This window comes from Quercus robur, chromosome 5, assembly GCF_932294415.1.
Source record: "Quercus robur chromosome 5, dhQueRobu3.1, whole genome shotgun sequence".
NCBI classification, from domain to species: domain Eukaryota; kingdom Viridiplantae; phylum Streptophyta; class Magnoliopsida; order Fagales; family Fagaceae; genus Quercus; species Quercus robur.
Window position 1 is genome coordinate 66,587,820 of NC_065538.1, and position 17,801 is coordinate 66,605,620.

At 31.9% G+C, this 17,801-nt stretch overlaps 2 protein-coding genes across 3 annotated transcripts; one reads left to right on the plus strand and one right to left on the minus strand.

Moving 5' to 3' along the window:
* Nucleotides 1–331: 331 nt before the first annotated feature.
* Nucleotides 332–1,084, plus strand: LOC126729150 (S-protein homolog 5-like). Its single transcript, XM_050434844.1, has one exon. The coding sequence runs from the start codon at nt 332–334 to the stop codon at nt 767–769; it is 438 nt and encodes a 145-aa protein (XP_050290801.1). The 3' UTR covers nt 770–1,084.
* A 7,545-nt stretch (nt 1,085–8,629) lies between these two features.
* LOC126726744 (uncharacterized) lies at nt 8,630–17,575 on the minus strand. 2 transcript variants are annotated; one of them, XM_050432093.1, is made up of 7 exons: nt 17,411–17,575; nt 16,797–16,890; nt 15,794–15,927; nt 15,567–15,656; nt 13,687–13,836; nt 10,235–11,835; nt 8,630–9,883 (listed from the first exon to the last, which is right to left on the minus strand). In XM_050432093.1, exons 1-7 carry the CDS (start codon nt 17,471–17,473, stop codon nt 8,992–8,994), a joined length of 3,024 nt encoding a protein of 1,007 aa, XP_050288050.1. In that variant the 5' UTR covers nt 17,474–17,575; the 3' UTR covers nt 8,630–8,991. The 2 variants fall into 2 exon arrangements, with proteins under 2 accessions (XP_050288050.1, XP_050288049.1); XM_050432092.1 differs by having other exon boundaries at nt 10,235–11,838.
* Nucleotides 17,576–17,801: the final 226 nt, after the last annotated feature.

Here is a 17,801-nt window from a genome sequence, read left to right on the forward strand (position 1 = left end):
AATGTATTTGTATTTTTTTTTTTTTTGGTGATGTCAGCATATTCAAGTTTTATTTTTATTAAATTTTGTTTAATTTAAATTTTTTAATGAACACCTTAAAATAAATTCTTGGAGCATTTGGTACGCGGAACATGGGGCCACAACATTAATGAAAGCGATTCTGTTCAGATATTCTTTTTTTTTTTTCCTTTTTTGAGAATCTGTTCAGATTTTCTATGTATAGTATAGCACTGCGCGACTTCACTATATATCCAATACCTAGTGGCAACTTGCTCTATACTGTGAGTATAAAACTACACTTTACAGGCTGAAAATTGCACTATCAGAGAGTATGAAGATTTCTATCAGACTTTTGCTTACCCTCTCTGTAGCCATTGTATTGTTAGTTATTTTTATGTCAATGTTACGACCTGCAGAGCCCTTAAATGGTGGTTCTGAATATGAAGTTCGTGTGGTCAATGGGTTCACAAACAACTCCTCATTGCCTCTGGTCATTTGGTGTGCTTCAAAAGACAGTGAATTGGGAGGACGTGCACTTCAAGAGCATGACGATTTCAGCTGGAGGCTCAAGACCAACATATGGGGCACCACTCATTTTTGGTGCACCATGAAATGGGACCAAATGAGGAAGAGTTTTGATGCGTTTAAGGCTTCCAGAGATGCTTATCGATGTGGGACTGCTAGGAAGTGCTCTTGGTTGGTCAAAGAGGATGGGTTTTATTTCAGCAACGATGAAGTGAATTGGCAAAAGGACTTTCCATGGTACTAGGTTTTGCAATGGTACTTTGTTCATGAGAATGTAGCAAGAAGTTATGGTTTCAGAGGCTGTAGCGGCTAACTGAGGACTTAATATTGAAATAGAGAAGAAATGGCACTCGTACTTCTTTGCTACCTGTACTTGTTTTTAGATATGATATTATAATTATAATATAGAATAAAGGACTTGTTGGAAAGCTTTTCTACAATCCCTGTATTGGATTGTGAGTGAGTGTGAGAAGCACTATATTTCATAGGCACAGAATCAATTTTTTTTCGGCTGAATGAGGCACAAAGTCAATAGAATATTCAACTAAGAGCCTGAGAATCTGAGAAATCAAAAAGATTATGTAAAGGTAGAGTTCTTTTTCCCCTGTTTATGATAAGATAGTGTTTCTTAAGCATGCATATGATTAGAAAACTTGATAAGATAATCATAAATTCATAATGTCCAATTATTTGAAAGATTGATGTTACGTATTTATTGTGGGTTAATCATATCTAGCTTTATCAAAAAAAAAAAAAAAAAAAAAAAAAAATTTGTGGGCTAAGCACTTGAATATGATCTACATGATTTGACAATTGCAATAATTTTGTTTCCCTAAAAAAATTCAGTAATTATATTAAAATTTTAATAAATAAATAGTAAACAAAAATTTTTTTCGTTCGAAAAAATAAAATTACATAAAAAAAAAATATATATATATATATATATATTTTAAATAGAGTTGTGTAAAGAAAATTATCTTATTAGATGATCTCATGAGACCTCCTCTTATAACATGTATGAATCTCATATATTGTGAGTGACACTATCTCATTAAATACTTATAAATATAAGAATAATCTAATTTAAAAGATATTGTATTTTACAATATTCATTACTATCAATGTTGTATTTATCTACAATAATGTAGTGAAAATTTCAATTTAGAAGATCGAAAGGGGAATACTCTAACCAGGCAATTTGAAAACTCAATATTTACAAACATCAGTTTGTTATTATTTTATAGTGAATAAATAGTAACCTAAATATTTTTAAATTTCAAAGGGTTGAATAGAATGAATCACAAATGTGTTGTCCAATTTATATATATATATATATATTTTAAATTCGATAGTTACAAGAAAGATCAAAGAATAGGGATTTGAATTACCTTAGTTATCTTAGAAACACCAGAAAATACCAAGTTAAGGGACAAGGTTCTTAGTACTCAACTTATTAACTTGACAACCCTTCGCACATGACATGATCATATGAGCTTCAATATCCCTTATGAGTCAAGTTTTTTTTTGCTTATAACAATGAGGAAGGATTTTTTTTCCCCTTTTTTTGAGAGAGGAGAGAGGAAGGATGAACTTGAATCCAAAATCTCAAGATCTAGAAAGTGTCACCATGAATTTTTACTGCGAGCCAAATTCTTCACTCACTACTTATGTTCCTCGATCTAAAATCAGCTACAACTAGAGAATAATAAAAAGAGAGAATATTTACTTGGTAACTGACTTTTTTTATGTTCTATGAAACGATGGCCTATTTGGCCTCTTAGCAACGAATTGATAGTGTCTTTGAATTTTTTATTTTTTATTCTTTATTTGCCAACTACCCTCAGCACCTCCCCCAAATGGAAAAAGTGGACCTCTATTGAGTCTTGTCCCTATCTAGCCTGCCCCAGACAAATCAACTCGTTCCATTCCTTCCTTTTTTGTGTGAAGATTATATTATTATGTTATCTCCATGAGAGAGTATTTTAATATATTTTTTGAGGAACTAATATTACTTTTAATAGATTTTTTTTTTAAAAGAGTATTTCTTTTAAAAATTAACAAATCTATCAATTAGTAATGTTAATAAGTTATTATTCTCTTGTCAACTCACTATACAACATGTTAATCTTTCTTTCCAGAATTATGTAATTTAATTTTATTCATACTTTATCAATTACAGTTCCTTCTCTTTTTTCTTACTTATTTATGTCTAAATATGAAATTGATAATTATGATAGTTATTGATTGACATTAATTTATTACTACTTTTTTTATATATGAACTATCTATTCTAACATTTAATATAGAGTTTTAAAAGAATTTGAACTCAATTATATATATATATATATATATGAGATGGATTCAAGTTACATCTAATATAACTTCATAAGAGTTACACATTTTTTGAACCATTGTTTTGTATTAGATCTAAGGGTGGAAAAAAAAAACTCATGGTCATGTCATTATTGTTCTCTAGAAATTAGTAATTAAATCATTAACTCTTCTTATTAAAAATAGAAAAATAAAAAACAGCATTAACTCTCTACTCTCCATCATTAGCATCATCTTCTCTCCCTCTCTCACAGGGTCTTTGTGTTTTATGTACTTTCAGGCAACCTTTAATTATACAATTGTTAAATTGTATACCCAACTAAGATCTAACCCCAAATATCTTTACATAAACTGCATATAAAGCAGTAGAAGCACTCCAAAAAGGTATCAGGTTCAATGAATTTGTTTTATTTAATAGATCAATCACCATGTCAACCATAGAGCTAGACCATATATGCTACCTTTAAGAACTTATTTCTAATTAAAATCAAAGGAATTTCACTAATTTCGTATACAAGCTACAATTATATAAGAAATAAAGGTTAAAAACAAAAGATTTGTCATACTAATTATTTTATAAGATCTGAAATTGACAAGAGGCTTATATCTATAAGAGTGGGAGGAAGGGAAGAATGGATATAATATAATAATAAATGAACGAAGCAATCAAACACTGTGTCACTGGTGCGGTGGCGGAGCCAGGAATGTAGTTTAGGGGGGGCAAGATTAAAAGATAAGATTGAAAGTAAAAAACTAATCTAAAAAAAATTTAAACATGAATATTTAAAGTACGCAATATATCTGTGAATATTTAAACGTGACTCAATGACTTGAATGCTTTTAAAAACTTAGCTTGAATGCTTTTAAAAATGCAACAGAAACTTTAATAGCTTGTTTGGATGGAGGGGGAGTATAGGGAAGTAAAGTAAAGAGAGGGAGAGTAAGTTAAATTACCTTATTTGGATTTTTTTAAGAGGGGGAGAGATTTGGAAGGGTTCTAATTACTTCTAACCCCTCATTTTTAATTCTCCAAAATTGGAGAGATTTTGAGGAAGAGCAGAACTTAGAAGTACTGAACCAAATGAATTATCAAATTTACTCTTACTATATTAACAAAATAACGAACTATGAAAAAGTTAATTATCCCCTCTTACTTAATTTTAAAAGAATACCGAGTCTTTATTTATTTTTTTTTTTTAGGGGAGGCGTGCTTTATACAGTATTATATAAATAAATATATATATATATATATATATATATATTTTTTTTTTTTCACAGAGTTCTATTAGTATTAGGCTGCCGTGATTCCTATTCCTTATAGGCATATAGCATTAGCAGTATTTTTTTTTTTTTTTTAATCATTACTAGGTGGGATCAATAGTTTTATATTAAAGTTACAGTAATTTTAGAGTTACTGTTGAGTTCTGAACCATGTAGCTAGCTGTAGGTTGTTCCCAATAAATAGAAAATTTTTTTTTGTCTTTTGTGTAAGGGGGGCAAATAACACATTTCAGTTCAATGCATTATTATTATCGCATATTAGTAAAAAAAATTGAAAGTTCAGGGGGGGCACCTGCCCCCCCCCCCCCCCCCCCCCCCTTCCCTCCGCCCCTGATGCCAATCATCCAATCAAACAATGACATTGGGGATAGTGATTTTAGCCCAGTCCAAGAAAAGTCGACCCCATTAGGCATTAAAGGTCTGATCATTCCACTCCTTCAAAATAGTCGACATAACAACGCAAGATAGCATTTCAAATATAAATGATTCTGTATATTATATTATATTTTACAAAACAATTACAGGAAAATTTCGAATAATAAAATTGATTTTTGAGCTGGAAGACACACAAAATATATATATATATAAACAGTTAAATGAAATACTAAAAAAAGTAAAATGATTAATATAGAACAAAATTTAGGTACAGTACCTTAATACATTCTATATATATATATATATATATACCTTTGAATTTTTGGCTTCTTATTTATATTTTCTATTATTATAAATTATAATTGAAAACTACCATTCCGATTCTGAACATCCTTTCAATATAACAAATTAAAGAAAATTTGACAAAAATCCTATCTTGAGCATCCAACACCATACTCTAGGTTTGCTCAATACGTAGGAGAAAGTTATCATATTGTGATCAAGTAAGCAATAAAATGATTTGTAAAACCCGTAATAAATTCAAATATTGATAGAATAAATTCCATATTGTCTAATGTTTGTATTTTTTACTTAAAAAATGTTTGAGTAAAAATTTATTAACTTGTATATCGTTATGTTTATGTTTATGTTATTTTATTTAAATGTTATCCATAAAATTTTTTTTTTTTTTTTTTATGAAAGTTTCAACCTATGGAGTCTGCTCCTGATAATAACTCTTTATCATTAGACTAAGACACCAATTGGTTTTTTGATGTAAGTGAGGATAGAACCTTAGATCTTAGAAAAATAATTCTAAACGTTATATACCTATAACATTTTTATAGTTTTTTTTTTTAATTTTTTTTTTCTTATTGTATATGGAAAGAACACTAGATACAATTAATATAACTCAGGCAAAGATTAATTTAGCCAATTACTTATAGGACTCTTTTTAGTATCTACATTTATAACACAAAAATGAAAGTAATTAGGTTCAATCGTGACATTCCAAAATTCTAATCATCTAATATAAATTTAAGAAGTTATTAATAATTATATAATTTAAAAAATGTTGGCGTGTGTATCATAAATCCTCTCTCTTAAAGAAATAAACAAAACATTTACAAAAGAATTTATGATACAAAGTGCTTTGTATCACAAATTTAATTTGTAATTTTGGAATTAAATACAAACAATCTTCTTTTTCTTAAAGATTGGTAACAACAGACATTTTATATACTCATCATTATATATCTTCATAGATCATGGTAACAGCATCTAAGAGTTATACTGATTACAGTATTAGGAATAATTATCGGATAATGTCACGCAATTTCGATCTATGTGGACTTTCTATTTTCAGGATAAATAAGATATATGAATAGATACCCTTAATCACAATTTTTTTTTTTTTATTATGTTCTAACTCAATTTGATACTTTAATTAATAAATGTTAATAAATTTTTTTTTTTTGAAAAAAAATAGTGGAATTGAATTAACTATCAATTCATTCCATTGAAGTGCTTAAAATTATATTAATCATTTTATTGTTGTATTTGCATTTAAACATATGTTTGTCCAATTATTCAATGAAATTCAAGTGTTTAATTCAAATTTGATTTTTTTTTTTTTTTTTTTGGTTGTAAATAGAATAAGTATTGACAACTCCATTGTACACTCTCAATTTAGGGGGAAAATAAGTTTTGTGTGGGCTTTCTACTATGGAGGGGGATTATCACGATCTCATCGAGGTTGCGGTCTTTCACATCATTACGTGAATATGCAAAGTTGATGCCTGAAGAATGATGTTGCATATGAAGGACAAACAATAATATACAAAATTGAAGATTAACAGGTAAATATAAAAAACAAATAGATGCCATCTTCATCTTAAAAAATTGTCATTTGTATAAAAAAATCTATGTTTAACAACATGGTAATGTATAAAAATATGTTTAAGTAAAATATTCTATTGTAATTGCTAACGCATCAGTTTGTGAAAATGCATACTGGTACCCAAAAATAAAGTGTATGTACTTGCATATGTTTGTTTCTAAAATTTAAAAAAAAAAAAATACGTAGATTGATAAAATATTGCCTAATAATTAAGAGTAATCATCATGGAGTGGGTGCTATAGGTTTAAATTTTATTGTCTCTATAAAAAAAAATTAAAGATGCAAATTGGATGATTGAGCATAAGATAATTTTTAATACTTTTTCCCCTTTTCCCTTTTTAAGCTACACATATTATACTCACTAGTATTTAACATTTGCATATGCATGGTACAATTAAAAATAATCACAATTACATACATACATGGGTTCAAATTATATCTAGTATAAGAGTTACACATTTTTTAAGTATAGATATATACATGAGTCTTACTCTCTCTTTTTTGTCTATTGGGTTTTTATGGTTTATTTATATTAGACTTTTCATTTTTTGCACAATATTAACTTAATCACCTATAACAAAAAATTTAAAAACTTAGATAGGACATATGACACAAAATTAGACCACAATTATACCACATACTTAGATAGGACACATGTGCATAATAATATCCGGTGTGTAACAATATTAAATGAAATTAAAAAAAAAAAAAAATTTGTTTATACAAAACCTTTAATCTTATCTATAGTATGTTCTTCGCATAACTCACTACAAATACTATACGATATATTTTATGCTTTTTTTTTTTGGTTTCATGTATACTATCTCATTCTAAACAATATAGGTTGTTTACTTACCAGATTGCTACGGCTTACTATGTTCTCCCACCCCCCCCCCCCCCCCCCCCACACCCAAACCCAAAAAAAAAATTATCAATTAATTATATCAAATAATTTGCACCAGATGAAATCTATGACTAAAACTAAAAGTTCTATTTTTTTGGATAAAAACATAAGAAATTTTATTAAAAATAAGAAAAAGCCAGTCAAGCACACTATAAAATCTACTATAGTGGCAAAAATTAAGAATCCAGATTACAATGATCAACTAAACTCCATTCAAGGAAATTACAGACAAAAAAAGACTTTATATCAAGGATAGACCATTCACAATTCTTAAAGCATCTAGCATTCTGCTCCTGCCATAAGCACCAAAACAACCAATGCATCACAAACTTCCAGAAATCTATATTTTAGTGTCTACCAAATTTGCCCTCCCAAGAAGCTAATAGTTCAATAACTTTACACAACATAACCCAATGGATATTAAACAAACAGAATATCATACAATACATCTCATATGCTACAAGACAATGAAGAAGAAGGTGATCCACTGACTCCCAACACCTTTTGCACATATAGCACCAATCTAGCACTACAATATGCCTCTTCTAAACGTTATTTGTAGTTAAAATATTACTTAAAGTAGCAATCCAAAAAAAGAACACTACTCTAGGAGGAATCTTTGATTCCCACACCATTTTCTAAGGAAAAGAATGGGCAGAAGAAGGATATAATATAAAGAGTGATAAAAACCTCGAACCTCAAAATCTCTTTTCATTGCTAGCTTCCAACAAACTTTGCCAGCACCAACACCCCACACATCCAAGGAATAAAGCATATCCAAAAACAAAGCCAACGCTTCTAACTCCCAATCCTGCACTGAACAACAGAATAGAATGTAACAATGAAGCCTCCAATTAGAGAAACGCATAACTTCTGACATAGAAGACTCCCTTACCCACCTGGTACTATACGATGCTGGAAACAGTTCTTTAAGAGAACAATCCCTACACGGCTACACCATACATCCTCCCAAACCTTCACACTAGTACCATCACCCACATCATACTGAAAAAATTTTGAAAAATCCAACTAACTACTTTTAATTGATTTCCACATACTAACACCATAGGTCTTTGACACCAATTTTGTACGCCAACCACCCAATTCGTCCCCACATTTTGCCTCAATGACCCTCGTCCAAAGACTATTATGATTATACTCTATTATTAAAATTCCAAATACAAATTTTATAGTTTATTTTAAATAATATATTTTCATAATTTATTATAATTTCTTTTCCTTTTGTTTTTTTAAATCAGAGTATATATATTGACTGTCATCATCAGAAGTTCAGTTCTTCAAAAGGAAACAAAAAATTCAAGTGAAAATGAATTAAGATTTTTATCACTATGTTGTGCAAGGTAAATTAATCACAATGGAAGAAATCCTAGAATAAGCAAGATACAGTTCAGAAATTTCTAGTGATCGGCTGATGTTACAACTACAAGCTATGTATGTACATAATACTGTAATAGTATCTTCTCGAGAGAAGTCAATTGTTTATTTCGATACATGAAACCTCAAGCATGCCTCAAAACCAGTGAAAAAAGAACTACTCCCAGCTTACCATTCAATTGTACTTTTCTCTATTCCTCCACTTACTACACAAATTTGAATTCGGTACCTTGGTTATTCGGCCACCATCAATTTTCCAGAAGACGACTGTAATCACAGGAAGTTAACCACTACCAGCCAAGCCCACTAACTGAGCGACTGCATCTTTAAGGCGAGAAATGTGAGTCAAGAACTTGGCATTAAGTGCAATGGCACTGTGATTTTGCTGCCACTCGAAAAGACCATCATCAATAACCTTTAATCCGCTCTGCAGCAATTCCACTCCCTCACTAATGCCATCTGGAAGCTTCCTTTTCTTGTTGAGTTGCTTCTCCTCATCAATCACCATGCTTTCACATCCCATAGCCTTTGCATCAATTTCTGAAAACTTTCGAACCACTTCTTTCAGCATTAGACCATCCCTTATGAGCAACCCAAGCTGCTCAGAGCTTGGTGTAATTGTAAGAAGAGCCGTTTCCTTCTCAAGAAATGCCTTCAATTCAGACATAAATCTCTCTTCATTTGCCTCATCTCCTGATAGATCATATGAAAGAGCTGCAGTCTGGGGCACAAATCTCCATAGTTGATTGCAAGAAGTGCGGGCAGCAAAATATCCAAATGCTGTTATTGCCAAATGAATTAATGCCCAATGCTGCTCTCTTAGTAGCATGTGATACAATTCCCAGATGGCGGAACACTTCGCACTTTCATCACTTTCAGTAATTTCCATGTGACCGAGTCCTGCCATGAAAAGAGCTAGATTTGGTTTGCACTGATACAATTGAGTATCTGAGGCTGTTGACCCTGAGATAAATAAGCTTTTAAGCCCCAAGATGACTTCTTCCATCTCAACAGCTGCATATAGATGCTTCATATTTGAGATGATTCCTAATGTTTCACTTAAGAGTTTACAGTAATGGTCCTTTGTTAGTTGATCCAAGGTATTTCTGTAGTTATGAATAATAGAACCTAGAAATTTCAGCATCTTTGCGTCAATATTAGGCATACTCACCTGGCTACAGGATATGAAAAAAGAATCATTAATTAATGAAAGAAATCTGAAATTAAGTTAAAAGAATCCATCCCAAGCAAAAGAGTAATGGAACTCAAAGCAATGCATGCAGGAGAAAATAATGACTTAGTGACCCAGAATTTATACACATCATCTCAAAGCTTCTGGAAAATCTATTCAAATACTAATACTATTCATGAATTATAAAAAATTTGAACACCGAAACTGGTAGTCCTAAAATTTGGGGCCTTTAAAAAAGTCTTGCTAATAAAGTCAAAATTCCCAAATGGTACTTGGTTATTATCACTGAACTAAAACAGCTCATGCTCAAGCTTCTAGGAATTTGATTACTTACAGAGACTGCAAGGAGGCAGAAAGAGCAAAGACTGGAACCCCATATACACCAGAATTACAAGCTCTCATTGATTTGTCATCAAAACCCTCTAAGAAGCCAAAGTAATCAGTAAAGATTCTCTGAGTAGCAATACTTCTCATCCCATCTGAAAGCAAATTCAGTGGAAAGCCTTCCATGAACAGGGCTACACACATAACTGATGATAATTGAGATCTGTCATCACCAGCAATGGACTTGTAAACATGGTCAACAACAGATTGTGGACCATAAGTAAGAATCCTGCTAATTGATCCTGCCATTTTTCTCATTGCAGAACCCCTAACAAAAACTGATTCTGGAGCTGCCACCAATTTCATTAAAGAGCAAAGTTGATCAATAACACCTGTCACCAAACTTATCTCACCATAACGCACCATAAAACACCAAAGTTCCATCACAATCTCCCGGCAAAGAAAGTGAGGATGAAAGAAATTCACAAGCAGGAAAGACTCAAGTTCCCCCCAAGCAGCACTTGAAGAGACCACAATCATGAAGGTTTCCAGTGCATGCAAAAGAGAAGAAAACATAGGTAGCCAATCTATTTCAGCTTGTTTTCCAGAACCATATAATTCAGGAATTTGCATGACAAGGATGGAGGAATATACCTCTTCATCAACTAATATGTCTAAGAACCATCCAAGCTTACTGGTCATTCCAAGTTTTAGATCTTCATCAAGATCAAGAGAATATTTCAGGAAATTAAGAAACAATACAACTCGACCGAGCAACAGCGTTCTCTCCCCAGTCATGTCTTCACAACTGACCAAAAAGATTTGATCCATTGAAGTTATTCTAGAATCACTACTTGAATCCCCATTGCTAGAGTTTGAGTGGCTTTCGCCAATGAACAACCAGTCCAGAATTCTTAATTTTAGCTCTGGTTTCACTTCAACTGAATTTAGCAAAGACTTGAGCAAATCCATGGATGTTTGCTCCAAAAGCTCTGTTATCACTTCACTGGCAGTTTTCATATGTTCTTCATTGCTCATTGAAATTTTTAATGTTAAAATTATCATAATGCAGTGTGTTATCTCCCGGTATACCAGATATGCTTGACTTGGATATAGAGAGGATATTTTAACTGCATTAATCAGGTAGAACTTTACTGGAACAAATATTCTTCTAGCTTCAGTTACAGAAATGGTTTCCTTAAGGGAAGAGTTCCAAGCTTTAGCTGCACACCTCAGGGACTCATTAACTAGTGAAAGAAGAGTAAGAATGATATCTGCCACGCTCACCTTCACTGCTAAAGTCTCCTTACCAAGCTGAAGCAAGCTTACCACACCTTTCCACGAAACATTAAGAATGGTAACTAAACTTCCACCATCATTAGCTGCAAGGATGCCCAATTCACACAATTTTTCTATTGCACATTTTGTTATGTTACTCACATGAGTCACATTACTAGTTGCTTCAAATTCCATGCAATTTTTATCTTTCTCTGGATTTCCATCACAGAACTCCCGATTAACAGCCTGAGAATACACTCTGCATAGCCTTATCACAGCATCAATGACCAACTGTGTAACTTTTACCACTTCTGAGCCAAATGAACCAATTCTCTGCTTCAAAATGATAAAAGACTTCCTTTAGTGAGAGATGCAAAGTAGGTTTTTTTTTTTTTTTTTAATTTGGATATAAATAAACCATAATAACGAACTAGATTTTTAAGTAATTATTTAAATTCAGCCAAGAAAATTCCTTTACATCCATTAAGGGAAGAAATGGGAGGGTCCCTGAAAGAAAAGGAAAAAGCAAAAATACACCCATTTCTGGCTCTAAGATGTCTAAAGTAAACTATTAAATTGATGGTCAGCCAACTCAGAAGGTCCCTGAAAATAATTTACCTGGAAATCCTATTTCAGTTATTACTTCCAAGAAATCCTATTTCAATATATCTATTTTACAAGATACTTCCATGAGACTATGAATAGCAACTATCTTGTAAATTGTGATAATCTTCCAATGAACAGAGATTCATCATTGCATATACCTTATAACTATGGTCGTTATGCACCACAAGGTGGAATGAAGAAGGAAATAACATACAGATGCTTTTAGTTTGAATGAACTCATTTGAAACTCATAATTCTTAAAACTTTTTCCTCCCTTCTCACTCTCTCTCAACAAAGGTTTATCCTAATATTTTTAAAGTACCATATGTTTGCTTGGAAACTCAACCAAATTTTTTGCACCATTCCCTTCTTTTCTTTAGCACCTACAGCATTACATTTCTTATAGGTGCAAACATATATTTCCCCACTCGACCAGATTCTTCAGAAAATATTCTTCTGGTTTTGTCCTCAACTGATCCTAGATCTTAATGCTAACTATAACTCTACAAATGCAATAGATTTTATTCTATTCTTTCTATTCTATCCAATTATCAGTCTCAACATTCTCATTTGTCCATTTCATCCATACTGTTCTCTCTCTCTCTCTCTCTCTCTCTCTCTCTCTCTCACACACACACACACACACACACAAAAACTCCAGGCAACATCTTCGTCATATGCTTATTACTTATGAATGATTGATACATCATGGGCTTTGCAAGCCTAACATTCTCTCTTTGGATGGAAATTATATAATATGGCTATGAAATTGGTCGTGATTATGGTATATGCTAAAAAAGAATAAAATATAATACACTTTTTAAGGGATAAAAGCATATCTAGTTCTTAAAGTTTACATTAGTATCCAATTTGATCCCTAGATTTTAGAAAGTAGCAATTAACTCAATTAATTTAAGCTATTTCAATTTCATCCTTACTCTAACCTGATTGCTGATGTATAAGTTAAGTGGCTCAATTACAATTAAAAAATGCATGGGTGGCATAAAATGCCATGTAAACAGCCTAGCTGAAATAGAATCACCCAACCATTATTGAACCCATGACCACCCAAGACCCCTAACGATCAAGAACCACCCCTAAGCCTGAACCCAGCCATCACTATCAACAGTAATTCTTATCACCACCACATTACTGCAGCACTCAAATAGAGTTGAGTCCATGCGATCAGTTTGAGGTATATCGGTTTGAAGAGGAAACAAAGTCGGTGAATTAGAAGAGAAATTGGTGTTGAGAGGGAGATGAGATCTAGTGAAGGGGAGTTGAGAGAGGTGAGAGACATGTTGCTAGTGATATGTGTGTGGAAGTGTGGAAAAACAGCTACGCGGCTACTTTATCTCAGCTATGCTGCTTATGCAGCTATTTATACCAGCTATGTTGTTAATAAAGAACAGGATCCCAGATTACTCTAATACTTTGGCAGCATCCACTTATAGTCACTTCTTTGCAAATGATAAGATAAATATCATGTATTAATAAAATTATTTAGAGACATTAGCAGCTCCCTAAAATAAATTACTAAAAAATTACCATCAAGGACATAGTGCACTAATTCAGTACCTTAACCTCTGATACTGAATCTTTTGTTACGTCTAACTGTTCCAAGATATATTTCTCCACTATATCCATCAAGGGTTTGTCATCTGAAACAGGGTATCTTGCCAAAGCCGAAAAGCTAGCAGCAGAGAAGCTCAACAAATCCAAAAGCAACTGCAAAAGATGAGTTTAAGCTGTCAATGTTTCATAGCAGTGAGGTGTTTTTTTTTTTTGATAGGTAACGAAAAAATTTTATTAAGAAAAAAATAGCCAACCCGAGTACATTGGGGATGTACTGTGGGGGCAAAAAGCAAGAACCAAAATTACAGTTTCATAGCAATAAGGTAGTTGGGACATAACATTAACAAAGAGTTGATCAAACCAATGAGTCATGACAGGATTCGGCAAAGTTTCAAAAATCAAATGAAACATGTCATCTAGAGATATGATACATTGAGAAAAATCTAAATAAGAAGAAAGGAATGCTGCCAATCATCCAATCAAGCAATGACATTGGGAATAGGGATTTTAGCCCATTCCAAAAAAAATTCAACCCCATAAAAGTTCTGATAATTCCACTCCTTTAAAATAGTTGACATACCAAAGCAAGATAGCATTTCAAATATAAATGATTCTTTCTATAATATTAAATTTTACAAACAATTAGAGGCAAATGTTGAATAATAAAATTGGTTTTTTGCAAGAACTGGAAGAACAAAAACAAATATAAACAGTTAATAATGAAATGCTAAAAGAAGAAAAAGATTAATAAATGTGTGTGTGTGTGTGTGTGTGGAGAAACTATGATAGAACAGATCAATCAATCTTGATGGGACCTCAACCTTTTTACCTGGGTTAAATTCTGTATCTGTTTAGGATATTCAACGTGTTAAAGATTCTTACAAGAGATTAAAAAAATAAGAAAAGTATGAATTGAAAACCTTCATTCTATAAAAATTAGATTTTTTATCTACATCCGTACATGAAATTTTTTTTATAGGTATCTATGTCCATATATGCATTGTTTTCACTATTCAAGTTATATTAGAAAATAAATCATTTGACTCCTTAAAATGTATCTATTTTTTACTATTTATAAATATATTTAAATCTTTTTGAATTGCAAGTATTCTTAAGAATCTATATGGATGATATCCGTCAACGTTAATTCTCATCATAATTTATCCCATACCCAGAGTCTAATTTCAAAACATCAACATACATGATTGAGCAACATGCTCTCTTTTTTCTTTCTTTTATCCTTTCTTTTCTTTTAAAAAAATAATATTATCATTAGCCATGAATTATATTCTTTGATCGATTAATATCAGGAATTTGTACAAAAGAATACCAACGAGTAACACAATTCAGAAAATCATATAATTGCATGTGCAGACCTTGACTGTTGTAAAGAATTATAATTCAGATTTGACTATGCAGTATACCGTACACACCTTATTGTACCATATGATTACAACATGAGCAGAAATTTCAACATTAACAAAAGAATATCTCAAAAAAAATTTAACCGATCAAGTAAATTTTGTTTTCACACAATTTGACTTCATAGCTTAGTAAAATATGCAATCAAAAGACAAGCAAATGGTACAGGAGCCAACTTTCTCAACAACTAACACAAAGACAATGGCAGCAAATATCCCAATCAAATGGGGAGAAAAGTCTTTGAGTACTACTTGGTTGAACGGATGATGATAAATAATAAAAATGGCACTTCTACTTGCATATTTTCAGAGAGAAGTTTTGCCCTCAATCACTGTTGAAGACAAATCCTCACTATAGAAAATCAATCAGGTTGACAGCCAAGCCAGAGACAGGATAAACAATCAAATGATTTTCCTGAAAGAAAATATGTAAGATCTTAGTCCATTTCAAGTATTATTTACCTGAAAGAAAATGTTGTAATGCTCCTCTTCTTGAGATTCCTCAGTTGACATTAGGGTCATCTTCAAATGCTTTTTACACCATATGCTTGCCTAATTTATAATTCTCAAGTTAGTAAAAACCATATCATCCCAATAAGGTTAGGAAACTGATATACATGCATTTGTAAATGCACAGATATAATAAAAAATAGAAAAAGAAAAAAAAAAGTACAGATGAACATTATTACCTTTGACCCCAGGGAAAGAAATTGTAATAAACAGCCAGATATATCTGTCTCTATATATTTTACAGCAACCTGTAAAATAGCTTTGTTTAACGTGCACTGAGACACGTCCAAACAAGTGAAATCTTCCCAGAATGCCAAGCTTGCCGTCAAGGTGAAAACAATGCACATCATAGAGCGGACTCATGTAATGACTGCTTGCTAAATAAAAGTGATTGTGGGCTGTTTGTCATAAAACTCAAATATGCGGATGCAAAATTAGAAATTTTAGCAAACAACTATTCCTCTCTTCTTCTTTAAGCAAAAAGAGTTCAAACTAGAGCTCACATAAAGTACGTGCACATTTCACGTTATAAACATAATGACTTACAGGAGCAGCACAGAAAAGGCCTGTAAAAACCATTGATCTAGTGTGCAAGTAACTTCAATCATTCCCAACCACAGAGATAGTTAAACAAGAAGATTTGCATAGTTTCTGCTGACAACATAAATTTGTAAATACTCATAATAAGTAATTCCTGGAACTAATTACAATATTGTCACTATCACCATACTACATGTAGGGGAAGTGGGCTTTTGGGGTAAGGCCCCTTCAGAATGATTATAAAATTTGTACTTTGAAACTTTCTCACAAGTCATTGTTTGCCAAACATAACCAAACATTCAAACCGTCTGAACAAACTGTACCCTCCCTCTCTACCAAATTAGATTTCAAGTTATACGCGATGTGCCCAAGAAGTTCTAACAAAATAGAAATGAGTAACTCATAATTAATTCACAATAGGTAAAAACAAAAACTGGAAAATATAAAAAGAGGAAGTCCCACTTCAACATGGCATTGCCAAAAACTCAATAATTAACCATTGACCAATTATAGATCATATATAGCGTGTTTTCTTCGTATGGATGAATCGACAAGATGCACAAATTTTTCCTGCTTTACATACAATAAAACGAACGGAATTAACTATGAAGAAAATAATATCGACGGCCATTGGATTGGATACTGTGAGACATTCCACAACGGAAACCAAATCTGATTGATCTGATATTTCCAAGTTCCCAAGCTTCTTAACTAGTTGAACACGACTCTCCACAACCTGTAACAAACAATATCCAAGTGAAAGATTTTATCAAATATTGCAAAATGCATAGCACCAAGTTTACTTCAAACTAATCCGATTACAAAACTCATACTAATTATATATCAAAAGCAAAATATTGACAGCAAAATTCTTAAAAAATAAATGAAAAGTTTGAATCAAATTTCCACTTCATTCCTCAACTAAATTCTTAACATTTTCTCAACAGTTTGTTTTTTTTTTCAAACTGTTTTCTTACATTTTCTCAACAACCAAACAGAGTTTTTTCTTTTTTTGGCTAAACCACGAATCAACCAAAACTAAGGCATAATAATCCTAATTTTATGAATTAGCAGCAAAATAATAGTTTATGCTATTTCTAAACATTTATAAAAAACCAAGAAATGAAATAATTTTCAAACCCTAACACAATTCGCAAACAGTTTACAGATTGTAAAGATACAGAAGATAATGAGAAGCTAGAATTTGAAAAATGGAGGATTGGAATTGAAGTTGGAAGCTTTGAAAAAAAGCTTACATCCGAAGATTTGATGGCTTCTAGTACACTCTGTAGCTCTTCGTTCGAGCTCTTCTTCTCCATCTCTCTCTCTCTCTCTCTCTCTCTCTCTCTCTCTCGCTCTTCGATTTTCTTTTCTTTTGACACGCTTTCCCGCCTTAAAGCAAAGCTAAAATAGAAATGACTATTGGGTGGATCTACATAGCCAAGGACTAACTTAAAATGAATCATATATAAATGGTCAAAAATGAAAACTTTTGAAATGCAAAGGACTTAAATGAATACAACTCTATATTTTAGGGTCCGTTTGGATTAAGCTTATTTTTACTGAAACTGAAAATTGAAACTGAAAACACTGTAGCAAAATAATTTTTAAATGTGTAAATAATATCGTGAGACCCATTTTTAATGA